The sequence below is a fragment of the Bacillus rossius genome, chromosome 1 (genome assembly GCF_032445375.1).
Source record: "Bacillus rossius redtenbacheri isolate Brsri chromosome 1, Brsri_v3, whole genome shotgun sequence".
Taxonomy (NCBI): Eukaryota; Metazoa; Arthropoda; class Insecta; order Phasmatodea; family Bacillidae; genus Bacillus; species Bacillus rossius.
The window spans coordinates 49,543,558-49,558,737 of record NC_086330.1 but is presented as its reverse complement, the minus strand read 5'-3'; the positions used below and the strand labels follow the sequence as shown (position 1 = coordinate 49,558,737).

Sequence of the window (15,180 nt, the reverse complement as noted above, 5' to 3'; positions counted from 1 at the left end):
CCAGGCGTGCTCAGGGAAAAGGAGTAAATAAAACATCTCGTGGACTAACAGCGGACGTTTCCTGCTTCGATTCCCACTCCCATACTCATCAACTCCCCATCTCCCCATCTCCCGGTCCCGGCCACATTAGGCACGAACCCCTACCTCTCACTGAGTTAGTCGGCCAAACAAATTACGACCTAAATTCACAGCCACACGTCGGGGATCGGGAAGGAGCCACGGCCTGGGGACGACAACTACACGTAGTTGCGTATTTATCGATGAATGTTTATTATTTACGGGCTCTCTAGCCTTCGTCTTCAAATTGATAGGACAGGAGCTCTCAGCATCCTGCATTGACTTGAAACATAAATGTCCACACATGCGGTGCATGGAAATTAACATGCAACACTACCCATAACTAATGTGACAATTTCAAAATACACTGTAACATTCATGACATACGAAATGACCACTTGACATGTGGGCTACTAGTATTACATATTAAGAAGAAAGATTTCATGGCATAACACTGTAAGCTAAGAACTACGACACATGGGCAGAACTAAATGTGGGCCCTGAAAGTACTCGGACAATATTTATTGAAAAGAGTCGATGCTGTGTTTTGCCTAATCGGTGGTTCTGTGCGGATGAAACTGAGAACGTCTCGATGACTTAGTCCAATTGTTTAAGTCTAAATCGCAATGCACACCCAGGAAAAAATGCAAAAACTACGTGAAATATAAGTGTCCTACACGAGGAGACAGATATTTAAGATATGTGACTGGTGCGTTCCCTCCAGTAATGCAGACTTCCCCATTTAGCCAGATGGAAAAATTTCGAAACTTACACTATTGCAGTGGTGAATTCAAATAACTCAGTTTATAGGGCCCGCGTGGCAATGGTGGAAAAATTCCGACATTTTGTTACACTTTTCCAATTTTTAATTTCGTTAGGGAATTTTCAAGAATTTGACTGAGCATATTTCTGTTGGATTTTAGTAATTCATCTAGATGAATTATTCCGACAGCCTCAATAATAAGTTACAATTGTGGCATATTTCTACGAATACAAAAATAATTAATATTCAAAAACATATCACAGGTTTGTTGACTTTGCTGTTTCAACTTTTGCTTATGCGCAGCTATCGTTAATTCTACGACTTGCATACATTAATATAAACAATCCGGTTAAAGTTTTGTGGTTAAAGAACAGAAATGGATGACAGTGTTTCTGCAAAAGTAGCAAAAACAGTATTATTCGTAAGCTCCGGGGTAGCGTTAGGAGGTTGTGCGTACGCAGTTTACAGATATTGGAAGAAAAGGGAGTCCAAGTGTATCGATGAAGGCTTTGAGGATGTTTCTAGGGTCAGTTTTAAATTAGGATTGTTTTAACCTATTTGTCGATTTAGCCTGTTATCTTTTAATATTGAACATTTTTTTTTAGGTGTTTACTGTAATTTATGAAATAAATTGTAAACAACATTTGGTTATTTTTGTTTATCCTAATTTAGTGTGAGTTATTAGTATCATTTTCACATGTTTGACATCCGATTAAAATATTAGAAATAACGTTTCTACATACAGTAATAATTTCGAAAGTAAATATTTTTTTACGTCGTGGTCTTCTGAAAATTACCAATAATAATAATTATTTTTTTTTAATTTTTTTTGGTTAGGTTAGCAACCTTAAAAATACTTTTAAAAAAATTGTGGGTAAATATGTAGTGGAGCGGTATTTGCGAAAAAAAATGTTAAAAATCCGAAAATACCTTTATTAGACGCTCTTCAACTTCCTCTTTTCATTAAAAGCGGCGGAGGTAAGAAATTCCAAATACTTAAGGAGATATTGAATTTTTAAATCTCATATGTAGTTGAGTGGTATTTGCGAAAAAAAGAAGTTAAAAGTCCGAAAATACATTTATTAGATGCTCTTCAACTTCCTCTTTTCATTAAAAGCGGCGGAGATAAGAAATTCCAAATACTTTAGGAGATAATGTAAATAAACCATGTGATTACCGTGATACTTAACATAATTTTAGCATACTTTGTGCAGAAATTAACTGCTTTTATAGCATTATATGCCTACATATTGTTTAACTTTGGCATATAATAGTTTATAAGCACTGTTCACCTACTTACTTTTGTCTGCATACCGCTTGAACCCACAACTTTCGTCGTTGTTCTTCAGTTTTCCGCTTTGGAAATGAATAAAAAACTATATCAGATTATGTGTTTCTGTACGCATTACTACACCCAACCACACAGCAATTTGTGTTACCTTTCCGCTTTTTAAATACATTCATATTGCTAGTCGTTTTGAACTGTTTAGAAGTGACACACTAGCGATGCACAGTTACTCAATTCCTGCCGTCCCGCAGTTAGTTACACCGTTGGCCGCCAGAGTGGCGCGCACGATGCCTATAAGTGTAATCACAAAACACCTGTTGGATTTTGTATGAAACTATTTTCATTATAAATAAAATACCACATTTTTAGCAAAACAGATACACATACATGATTAACAAGGAAATATTGTTATTCTGACATTAATCCATTAGGTATTTTCAAACACTGTTTTTCGGGTAGTTATAAAAACACCAATTTTGGAATTTTTTTGGGCATCGGCCGCTAAATTAGAAATTAACCCCTTTCACTTGATCCCTGTCAATAATGTATTGTTTCTAATTTTATCAAAGAAATATATTAGTTTTTTTTCCCTTTCATACTGCTAGTGGAGGTAAAAATTTTAACAATGAAAACGTTATACTAAGTATTGCTGGGTAACTTGATATCATTGATAAACTGCATTTTTGTTAGAAAGTGTTTTGATAGTAATTTGTATTGGAGTATATTTGTTATTTTGCTAGACTGATGAGATGGGGGAAAAAATGTTAGGAGGTCTAGGAAAACAGAATAAATTCAAGGAAATTGGCAGGAGAATGATTGTGTAAACCCTACAAATGTAATGTATATTTCAGGGAGAAAAAACCTGAACAAGGTTTATATTCATCTGCTTGGCCTTTATGCTAGAATCACAATATTGCATAGGGTGTTATGCTATTTATGCAAATATTTTTCTTATCAATCACGTTCAACTGTTCAACTTATCCGTGACGTCAACCTGACATAAATGGCGGACGTGACAGACTTAACAATTAGAAAGATTTTTATTTCCATCGTGTTGCAGGTGCGACGTAACTGAAATGAGGGTTAGAATTTTGTTTTCGAAAAATGGTTAGACTGTTGTATTGGTAACACTGTCATTACTTGTATATTTTTAATGTTTTGTTTATGAAGTTCATTTGTGAAATATTGTGTTTACAGTCAATAATTTTTCTAGTTGAATGTTAAATTTGAATTAAACATAATTCTGTCCAACATATCAATTAAAACCCTGCAAGGATTGATGGGTAATAGCAAGGAACATTTTATATATTATATTTTAACTTAGTCCGCTGCAGGGTGAGAAACGTATGTTCACAATAATGTGGTATTTAGCTTTTGCATAGCGTCCTCATATCAAAATGTGCATTATTGTGATTTCAGCTTTAAGTACCATTATCCCCTTGAAAACTACATAGCAGCTGCCATGATCATGTTGTCACTTCAAATTTACAGGAAGAGTTCATATGCACTTTTGGATGTTTTTTCTTTGTGGATGATTCCACATCAAATCATGTCAGACATTCTACCTTACCCTTAGATTTCAATAATTTTTTTGTTTACAACTTCTGTAGCTACATGAAGTACTTAAATGAAGAATTAACCTGTTTGGATTTATTGAGTTGGTTTTTTAATTATTTTTTTGAGTTAGTAGTTTTTAAAATAAATTAAATTAATATGATTCAATTTTTAATTAATTTGCAAAACTCTAAAAAAAATTCTAAGAAATTTTTTATGTTTCTGATTCTCAAAATAAAATATTTGCTTGGGAATGGTTGGTGTTAGAAAGCCAAAAAATTTTTTTTGTACCATTTGTGTTTCACGTATTTAAATATCATTTTGTGCTCATGTGTTATGAGGCATACATCAGTGGTATGCGTTGAGAACAGGTAAATTCATGGCACCATTTTTTGTCAAAATTAATTACTATGAGGTATGAATATTGTAGTTGTAAGTACTAGTATACTAGGCCTTTCATGATAACTTATATAATATATATTCAAACATAGGCTACTAATCAATAATTTTAACCTAAGTAGAATTTACATAAATGATAACCATAGGCTAACCTAGTACTCTGTAGTGAAGTGCCTTCATTATTCAGTGAATTGCTGAAACATAGCTTTATGTGCTTCAATGTCATAGAGATAGGTTGTGTTTGGCCTATTCGAGTGACTGGGTGAACCTTCTACAGGATATCTGCGAATGAAATCCAGTGAAATTAGATGATGTGGGATAAGAGAAAGATGGAGATGGTAGTGCAGGGTAGAGAAATTAGTTTTGACTTCATCTGCCTCTTTGTCTTTCACCCAAACATAAGCTAGCAACTGTCTTGCACTGTAAATTGCTACTATGTAACCACATATATAGCTCTTAAACTAGCATGTCTTTACTGTATGTGTCACAGAACATTGAACCCCTGTTTCAACAAAAGAAAAATATTTTGCCAAAACTGTCATTTTACCCTCTTATGGTATTAAAACATGAGTTTCATTGTACCAGCTAGTTTCATGGTACATGTAGGTTTATGGTACATGAACAGCAGAACCTAACTGTCAAATTTTCTTTGGTAGCAATACATTCTTCTTGTGTATCAAAGGTAATGTTAATACCCAAAGTATTTTCTTTTGCCTAATCATAGTTTTGGGGTCATTATCTGATCTTCATTTAACTTTTGAAGAATTGTACATGCTGGCAACTCTTAACTGTACCTCCAACACCATAACATGGCCCTTTCCCATGTACTGTGGCAAAAAAAAGCCATTCTGCATCAGTAAGGAAGTCTGCAGTACCATCTCCATCTTTCTCTTATCATCTAATATTATATGGATCATCAACTAACATCCTGTTAAAGGGACACCCAGTCACTCCAACAGGCCAAACCCCAACATTGAAGCACATAAAGTCACTCAAATGTATCAGCGATTCAATGCACAATGAAGAAGGCACTTCAATACAGAATACCAAGTTAGCCTACTGTTACCATTTACGTAAATTCTACCAAGGTTAAAATTGATTAGTAGCCTGCGACAGTATCTGGCACCATGTAGGTACTCTTTTGAGAAATGATGTTCTGCCGTGTGCAGTTGGAGGAGGAGAACTCAGAGAAAAGAGTTTTGGTTCTCGGCCTGGAAGGCGCTGGCAAGAGTACAATCCTCGCACAGCTGACGTCAGATGACCACATGCCTGCGAACGACATCAAGCCGACGGAGGGCTTCAAAGTCACTTCTCTGAGTAATGGCGCCATGTCCCTCAACATTTGGGAAAGTGAGTATAGAGTGGTGGGGTGATGTGGTTGCAACAGGCTTCTTGTATCAGAGTTGTGCCAATAAAGTCTTATCAAGTTTAGCTTTAGCTTAAATTCATATCTGGAAAGAAGTGCGTCTGAAGTTAAGTAAAAATATCACTAAATGTCGTGTAGTTACTGCTACTTACATCTTTGCGTGATGATGATATTATTATTATCATTATTCATACTGTTGTTCTGATGCCCTTGTCTTGTTATGTCTTGGTCGTGTTATACTGTGTTTATTAAATGTAAAATTTATATGTGTATTTATTGTATTTGGTAAGTGCTTACGTACCTTTAAAAGGGTTTGGCTATTGGCAGGCACTCAGGTTTTAAATAAATAATTATTACCTATTCATTATGTCGTGAGCTCTCGTCAAGTGTGGATGTTTCTGATGTGTGTTCTTCCAACATTTTTTAAGACTGTGACTGTAGCTCAAAAATTCACTTTACTTGTGCACTAGGGCAAAGTTTTATGCCCCCTAGTGTTTATACATGTCAATTATGAAATAATTTTTTTTTATAAGACAAAAGATTATTTGCTATGAACTCACAAATGCTACATAAATAATTTTAACACTGGTCTAAAGGTCTGGACCTGTTCATTAAAGAAAACTTTGAATTAAAAACATTATAAATTCTATTGTTTAGTGAATATATACTATAATTACCAACTGTTTCTAATTATAATTTAATTTAACTTATATTATATTTAAGTATTATAATTTAAGTAAATAACAAACTGCATTTTGTCTCAGTCCTAGTTCATCAAATATATGAAGCAACCTTATAATTTAAATATATCGATAAATTTTGTGTCCTTGACTTTTGTTTGACATAACCCTTATGTTTATGTTATCCTATGTTATGTTTATGTGTTTATTTTCCTGTGCAAAGTCATTGTATTAACTGTTAGGTGTTTGCCTCTTAAAGTCTTTGGGTGTTGGCAGGCACTCAAATTCCAAATATATTATTATTTTCGGGTAGGCCTAATTTTACCCATATTTATTTGGAATTTGGAGTGGTTTATGTGTTGATTCCTGTGCATGTAAACATGGCTTGGAAAAGTCATGTTATTTGAAAATGGTTAAAAAAATACCTGGAGCTGTCACAGAAAACATTGAAAGGTCAGGGGAAAAATCAGGTGTGTGTGCAAAAAAAAGGGGGAGGGGGTATGATGATGGGGATATACTCCCTCCCCCCTCCCTTCAAAACCTAAAAAAAATTATCATTCACACCAACAAAAGGAAAGAGTTTAAAAGCAAACAATGGGCAAAGTGGTTCTATCCTCCCCCCACCTCCACTCCTCTTTTCCTCTTCCAAAATTTAATTTTGCGCACCTCTAAAACCATAATTTAAAAGTTTTAATTTTTATTATTATAGTTTTCCTCGGAAACTTTGAAATCCTTCAACTAGAACTGCAAAAACAATAACCATGGGTGTAAATAAAATAAATTCTACTATGGAATAGTTAAAAATTATAAATATTTTATTTTAAAACAGCTCATAATTTTGTATGTCATTTTTGGTTGAAATAGTAAATATTTAAATTATGTTTCAGAACTAGAAGAAAATACGAATAAGGTACTGAAATATGTATGGTAACAGTAGTTCTTTGTGTGTATGTTTTCATATCCTCTCCTGAAGGAGATCACCGATGTGGACAAATATCTAAGTAATTATTGTTGTTTTTATTGTTGTTTTGACTGTATTTGCTTGGGCTGTCAGTTTTCATATGTGTTCTATTATTGTCCTACATAAACATAGAGTAAAAAAAAAAATTATTTTAAAATAATTTTTTTCTTTTGCGAAAATAAGAATGTGTAGGCACCCTGTCGCGCAGGCGCGTGCTGCCGCTAAAGGGAAAGTGTTCTGCTCCAGTTGGCGGGCGGGAGAGCGTGCGGCGCTACTGGGGCAACTTCCTCCAGGACACGGACCTGCTGGTGTTCGTGGTGGATGCTGCGGACGCCCACAACCTGTCGCGCGACGTCAAGGAGGTGAAGACGCTGCTGGGCGACGAGAGGCTCGCCGGCGTGCCCATGCTCGTCGTGGCCAACAAGCAGGTGTGTTCCCCCTACCCCCTTGAGCCTGGCCAACAAGCAGGTGTGCTCCCCCCCCCCCCCCCCTCGAGCCCGGCCAACAAGCAGGTGTGTTCCCCCTCGAGCATGGCCAACAAGCAGGTGTGTTCCCCCCCCCCCCCCCTCGAGCTTGGCCAACAAGCAGGTGTGCTCCCCCTCCTCCCCCCCTCGAGCCCGGCCAACAAGCAGGTGTGTTCCCCCTCCCCCCCCCCCTCGAGCTTGGCCGACAAGCAGGTGTGCTCCCCCTCCCCCCCCCCCTCCAGCCCGGCCAACAAGCAGGTGTGTTCGACCTCGAGCCTGGCCAACAAGCAGGTGTGCTCCCCCTCCCCCCCCCCCTCGAGCCCGGCCAACAAGCAGGTGTGTTCCCCCTTGAGCCTGGCCGACAAGCAGCTGTGCTCCCCCCCTCCCCCCTCGAGCCTGGCCAACAAGCAGGTGTGCTCCCCCCCCCCCTCGAGCCTGGCCAACAAGCAGGTGTGTTCCCCCCCCCCCCCCTCGAGCCTGGCCAACAAGCAGGTGTGTTCCCCCTCGAGCCTGGCCAACAAGCAGGTGTGTTCCCCCTCGAGCCTGGCCAACAAGCAGGTGTGCTCCCCCCCCCACCTCGAGCCTGGCCAACAAGCAGGTGTGCTCCCCCCCCCCCTCGAGCCTGGCCAACAAGCAGGTGTGTTCCCCCTCGAGCCTGGCCAACAAGCAGGTGTGCTCACCCCCCCCCCCCCCCCTCGAGCCTGGCCAACAAGCAGGTGTGTTCCCCCTCGAGCCTGGACAACAAGCAGGTGTGTTCCCCCCCCCCCCCTCGAGCTTGGCCAACAAGCAGGTGTGCTCCCCCTCCTCCCCCCCTCAAGCCCGGCCAACAAGCAGGTGTGTTCCCCCTCGAGCTTGGCCAACAAGCAGGTGTGCTCCCCCTCCTCCCCCCACCTCGAGCCTGGCCAACAAGCAGGTGTGTGTTCCCCCTACCCCCTCGAGCCTGGCCAACAAGCAGGTGTGTTCCCCCCCCCCCCCCTCGAGCTTGGCCAACAAGCAGGTGTGCTCCCCCTCCTCCCCCCCTCAAGCCCGGCCAACAAGCAGGTGTGTTCCCCCTCGAGCTTGGCCAACAAGCAGGTGTGCTCCCCCTCCTCCCCCCACCTCGAGCCTGGCCAACAAGCAGGTGTGTGTTCCCCCTACCCCCCTCGAGCCTGGCCAACAAGCAGGTGTGCTCCCCCTCCCTCCCCCCCCCCCCTCGAGCCTGGCCAACAAGCAGGTGTGTTCCCCCTCCCCCTCGAGCCTGGCCAACAAGCAGGTGTGTTCCCCCTACCCCCCCCCTCGAGCCTGGCCAAAAAGCATGTGTGTTCCCCCTCCCCTCCCCTCCCCTCGAGCCTGGCCAACAAGAAGGTGTGTTCCCCTTCCCTCCCCCCTCGATTCTCCCTCCCCCCTCGATTCTCCCCCCCCCCCCCCCGGTCACGGAACTGCAGTCTTCGTCAGTTTCTGGAATACACGGGGGGAATAATCCCGATTGTGTGTTCCCCCCCCCCCTCCCTCATGCCTGGCTGGTTCTCAGGGTGGCAGACTTCGTTAGTTTCTGAAATCCACTGGGAATAATCCCGCTTGTCTAGCAATTTGGAAACGAATTGGTTGTAAAACAAAACTCTCTGGTTCAAACTACAGCGGTTACGATGAAATCTAGTATTTGTGCTCTCAGTATTTACGTTTACCCCGCGATTATAACTTCTTTTTTTATTTTTAGGCCCCTTTTACTCATCATTAAATGTAATGCAATGATTTCTTCTCGCTGTTCACATTTTTTATATGATGTGAAAAGTGGTTTTTTATTTACATGTCGCACATCTGTCACTGATAACAGTAACGTTTTTAGTTTTATCTTCATGTTAAAATTACGCTGGAAATTTGGCTAAGGGTAATTTTCTTCTATGCACAGAGCGCAAAGAACAAGTAATCCAAAACAAAATGGCAAGTTTCATATGCTAGTCACCACTAAAGTGATACTGGTAACTGATGGCCATATGCACATTAAAACGGTGTTCATTTGTTCAAGGTAAAGGTGTAATTTATAGTTTCGTGGCTGTATTTTCTATGGTTGCATTTGTGTGTAAATAACATACGTGCTGTGACACGTACGGCCCCACGTTGTGGTAGCCAATTCTTCTGTGAGTGTGTACGTGCCTGCCTAGCTATTACAACTGCGTTTGACACAGCTAACACATCACAGTTACTTATATTTGAGTAATTACATATGATATTACGGTGTAGTGTATGTTAAGGGTAAAGTATATTAACTGGCTGACAAAGTATGGTGGTTGTCTGTATTCGTGTATGGTTAGTACCAAAACTAATAATATCAAATAATTAAATAAATATCAGAATATTAATATATAAAGTAATTTTCAGCACATAGGTAGGTACAACACTTGAAATGAATGCTCATTATCTGAACAAGTCTGAATAGAAAAATTATGTTCAGATACCATAACATTGCACCAGCTTAGAAATAACCTACCAAATACAGATAGCCAGATATAAATGAACTAGGGCCAAGTTTGGATACTACACCATCATTACTGAATTCTCAATGGTTAAAACTACCGGTACTAGCTCTCTTTGTGGTAGATCATGTTCTTCGGCCACTTAAGACTTCTGGGTAGATCGGTGGATGGTCGCAGGAACTTGTAGAAAGGGACGCTGTAAGAGAGTTCTAATCAACTACGACGGCCGTAGGCTACGATTCAGTGACTGGATCGGCGAAATGAAATGGTCCTGAAAACATGGTTCAAGGAAAGTTCTCACCACGAGATGACAGGAATCAGATGTAGAAGTCACGATGCTGGAAGCACTCATAAAATGCCTCGTATGTCGTAGTAATGCGTATACCCTGTATTCTGAGGTAGATGAACTCAGAATTCTCCTATCTGAATACTCTGCTAACACTGTAATATTTAACTATCGTGGTTGACACAAACTTCTTGTTTCCATTGTGGGCACCAGGATTTTGGCGACACATCGCAAGGGAAACATCTTCTATCGACCATGGCGTTGTGGAATTCTCTCTATTCTTTCGTTTTCAACTTAAACTTCCCATGATTGTTGTAGCAACCAGCGACCTTCAACTAGCAGGAAGAATACTAAGCAGTCGTAGTAAAAATCAAATGTACTGTAATTAAACCTGTGTTTAACTCATGTAAAGCTTGCAGAAAAAGGAATAGGCATCCAAAGAATAATTAATGAAGTAAAGAAATTATTAAACTGCGTCAATTTCCAAAGACTAAACATACTGGCTTGCCTTAGCTATCCCTATTAGTGTGGTTGCTGGTACAACTTATAATACAAATGCATATTAAAAAAAATAATAATTAATTTACAATAAACATGAAATCAACCTGTAAACAGGTGACTGTTTACAGTGCTAAATATCAGTAGTATTTTTATCAATACTAATAAACTGGTTGATTAGTGAAAATAATGGAAAAAATTTAGTGTGTAAAACTATTTTGGTTGCAGATAAACTAATGATAATATCAAAGTTTCATAAACATATTGGCACCCTTGTTGACTCTAGCAAAATAACTGTGTACGCCTTTCACCACACTTCTTTAATGTAAATTATTTGTTGATGGTAAATATAGTGAGTGGCTGGAAACTGGCACCACACAACATTAAGAAAATAAAAAATTGATGCTTTTTCAAAAAGAAGGTTTGCATCAAATTTTAAACTCTGATGTAAACTTGTCAAAGATATATTTTTATTCAAAACAACAAAAACATTACTTTGCTTTGCTTATCTTGCTTTACCAACATTTATAGAAAATACATGTTTTTTTAAAAACCTTGAAGCAACTAAATAATAATAATAATGTTAATAATAATAATAGAGTTGTGTGTTCATTTAACATTGAAACTTTGGTAGGAATTTGCAAGTTGTCTAAACATTTAACATTCAAACTTTTGATAAGCATTTACAAAATGTCTATAAACATTATCATTTCAAACTTAAACATTAAATTAACATTCATACTAAGTGAACACTTACTTATTCTGCAGTCCCAGCCATATCTTTCTTCCCCATGACCAAAACAAGCCCCTTTTTAAACTCGCTCCCAATGCCAATGCACTTCCCCCCACCCCCCACATTTCTGGCACCAAGAACAGTGTACACACACCCACCAACATGGCGTGCAGTCAAGCTACGCCTAGCCGCCGCCCTGCGCTAGTGTCGACACTGGTGTTTCCGTCTTCGGGCACTCTGTGTGTGGCCAAACGCCTGCCGAGTCACACGCAGTGGTGTAATGTCAAACCTTCGGTTGATCACGAATACAAGAGAGAATTAATAAATCCAGGCTGGCGGGAAATGTGATGACCGTCACAAAGGAATACATACAAAATGAGTACATATGTACTGGAGGAGTTTTAGAGTTTTCTCTCAATTTACACTTTCCTTCAAATTATACTTTTTCCTTTGTGCTCCCAGAAAAGTGTAAGTAGGGGTTTTGCTGTATGCCACATTTGACCGCTTTTCTCTGTTGCGAGTTTTAAAACATTGTAATTTAATGAAATTTTTTTTGTTTTCCATTGTTTTTTTAAACAATTTTTTAAACTTTAGAAGAAGACCATCTTCCTAACATCATATAGGCCTAGCTTATTGTATTTTCATTGTTTTTTTCAAAGACGTTCAATAAATGTTTATCATGTAGTACTGAGAAAATAATATTCTTGTAAACACTCACGAGATATAAAAATACTTTCAAGGAATTAATAGAACTTATATTTTAACTTATTTCAGCACAAAAGATTGTTCACCTTTAAACACCTACATTATGTACGGACACCCTACTCATACCAACTGCAGATGCAGACTAAACAATATAACACAGACAGTGGAGAGAACTGAGAGTGAGTCTCTCTCAACTTGTCAGCTCATGAAACAATCAACAGACCTACCCGCTATTAGTCACCTTTCATATCACAACTTGAAGAATCATCTAGAACAGACTCTGCTGTTTGTTATTTATGAGTGTCTCCTTACATTTTAAAATAAAATGCATTTTAAAGTAACTTGTAAAAACTATTTCCATCTTAACTAAAAAAAAAAATTATTTTGTAAAAAACTAATTTTTTTTCTTAGAGGCAACCCTCCTAAGTACATAATTAATTATGGTAATAATAACCATCGTAAATAAATGAAGTAAAGTTAGGGTACATAGTATTAAACTTAAACAAAAACTTATAAAACACCTTTTTTTTAAATTATTATTTAACTATGAACACATTAGGCTCCCACTTTGAAATTTTGAGAATCACTTACCGAAAGTATTAACTATATGTAGAAATTAAAAAAAAAGAAATTTAAAAAATGCTCTTTTTGAGAAAATCAAAATTTTAAATTTTATTTCTCAAAAACACTTTTTATAACAAATAATGTTATGTTGTACATCAGAAGAAAGAGCATTTAAAACTGAGTACAGTGACACCACTCCCATCTCTCTAGCTCAATTAGGATAAAAGCTATGGTGATCTCAAAATATGTCGGTTACGTTTTTTTAGCGGATTTTGGTAAACTTTACATAGCCTTTTTTTTTTGGAACCGTTTAAAATATATTTGAAGAAGAAAAAATTGGCTTTTTTCTTAATCTCTATGAGGACAACCGTCATACCAAATTTCATCAAATTCTGAGGTGGTCAGAATTTTACAGTAGAACCTCATTTTTACATATTTCAAGGGACCAGGAAAAAAATATGTAAAAACCGGGAAAACTCAAAATGAGGGAAATGTTCAAATTTTTTTTATCATCTCACTATATGGGAAACAATAAGAAAATATATACCACACTAAATAATATGTCAGACAGTTACGTTTTTATATATTAACTAGAATTTCACTAACTCACATTATTAAAATTATAAATATATCCAATATCGCCGTTCTTCATTATTTCCGAAAGTTAAACATGAAATTTGCTGTTCTTGTGTAAGAGATGAGAATGTTGAAGCATCTTGATATAGCCACTTGGTGCTGAAATTTTGTAACACAATTGATTTTTGAACTTAGTATTTAATTACGTGTTAAAGTTTTATTAATTTCAGATTTTTTGAGAAATAATACTATAAAACGATAGCTACCACCATCAATATAATTGTTTACGTTGATGAATAGAAGTTAAATTGCCATTGCTTTGTTTGGATATTCATTGCAGCCATTTGACTTTCAGAATGTTTCTAATGTGTTAAAATGAACATTGCCAAATATGCACGAAGACGCCATATTTATAGGAAACTCGTACGTTGCTTAAAACGTATTTTAATAATGGAACAGTAATCCACTTTTTTGTGTATTTAAAATGTGAGTTTTCACCTTTATTTTCATGCATAATACATTTAAGATTAAAGGGGAACGCTAAGAAAAGTACTTATTAATTTTCATGTTTATGTCACCATACATTTGGTTCATGGCCATATGGTGTACAATAGCACGTGGCACAAAAAGTAAGTTGTTTATAATGGCGAACGAAGCTGTGGTGACCATACACTCATGCAGTAACGCTTAATAATTGAACTTCACGGTATTCATTTTGGGATTTTACTGTTTTCTCTCAATTTTCCGATGGTTTGCCACGAAATACAGCACTAATTCTACGTAAACAGTGGGAAATGCTTTTGCACAAGGTGGAAAAAAATTCCTTATTAGTATAGGGAAATTGACAGTGCATGTAAAAAAATACGTTAATCGCGGGAATTTGTATATCGCGGGTACGTAAAAATGAGGTTCTACTGTATATCGAATGATTAGAGCCAACTATAATATAGTAGATTCCATCGCCTTCATGTCTGACATAAAACCTTATCAAAAAAACAATCCTTGATTTTGAAAGAGTTATAAAACAGGGGTTTGCTGATGTTGCAATGTTGTTGTTTTGCTGAAGGACAAAACCAACGCCCTCTCCCCGCAAGAAGTCGCAGATGCACTCGACCTGAACAGCATTGCTCCCTCAAGACACCGCGTGTGCACCCTGGGAGCACAGACTGTACCGGGCGCTGCGAAGAGCGACCCTTCCATCTCGGAGTTCGAGCGTGTGCTGTTCGACATGTGCTCTGAGAAGTAGCGCAGTGCTTCGCTGCTTGCGCAAATATTTGCGTAGGCAAACAGACTCGCTAGCCTTTGCCACTGGGATCCCGAGTAAGATCACTAGCTTCATTTCGTGAGTGCAGTGGCTCATTCAAGATTCTGCAATTTCGATGGAATTCTTGGTAAGTAAAAATGTATTTTTCGAAAAAGTGTTACATCATTAAATTTTTCTTTCTTTAGTTCCTGTACATACATCCTGCCTGTCTGGAACCCCAGCACAGGACTGCTGGCATTCAGAGACAGTGAAAAATAATCTTGTGTCTAGTACGTATTTATATTTTCACTTTTAGGATCAATTTAATGTTAATTTAAAATTTCAGAAGTGCTTGGAATTAAAAAATTTTCTGAAAATTTTTTCATAGCAGCTTTTAAAGATATGGTTTGGTTAGAACTTCAAATTGTTTCCTCTTGTATAATACATAACATTATAATATTTTTAGAATGAAGCTTGCAAGGGGGGAAATTGACTTAAAATGTATTTTTTTTTTTTGGACATATGTCGTTGATGGTTGTACTGTATATCATAGAGAAACCTCAATAACTGACCAAAAAAAAAGATGAACA

The 15,180-nt window shown here is 38.0% G+C and overlaps 1 protein-coding gene across 1 annotated transcript in view; it reads left to right on the top strand.

Moving 5' to 3' along the window:
- Positions 1–935: 935 nt before the first annotated feature.
- The window catches only part of LOC134535784 (uncharacterized), a 28,504-nt gene continuing 14,259 nt past the window's right edge, over positions 936–15,180 (top strand). The window contains exons 1-4 of the mRNA XM_063375055.1: positions 936–1,346; positions 5,231–5,411; positions 7,315–7,496; positions 14,414–14,738. Of these exons, the coding sequence (XP_063231125.1) occupies positions 1,197–1,346; positions 5,231–5,411; positions 7,315–7,496; positions 14,414–14,593 (693 nt within the window). The 5' untranslated portion in view covers positions 936–1,196 and the 3' untranslated portion in view covers positions 14,594–14,738. The remainder of the gene's footprint in view (positions 1,347–5,230; positions 5,412–7,314; positions 7,497–14,413; positions 14,739–15,180) is intronic.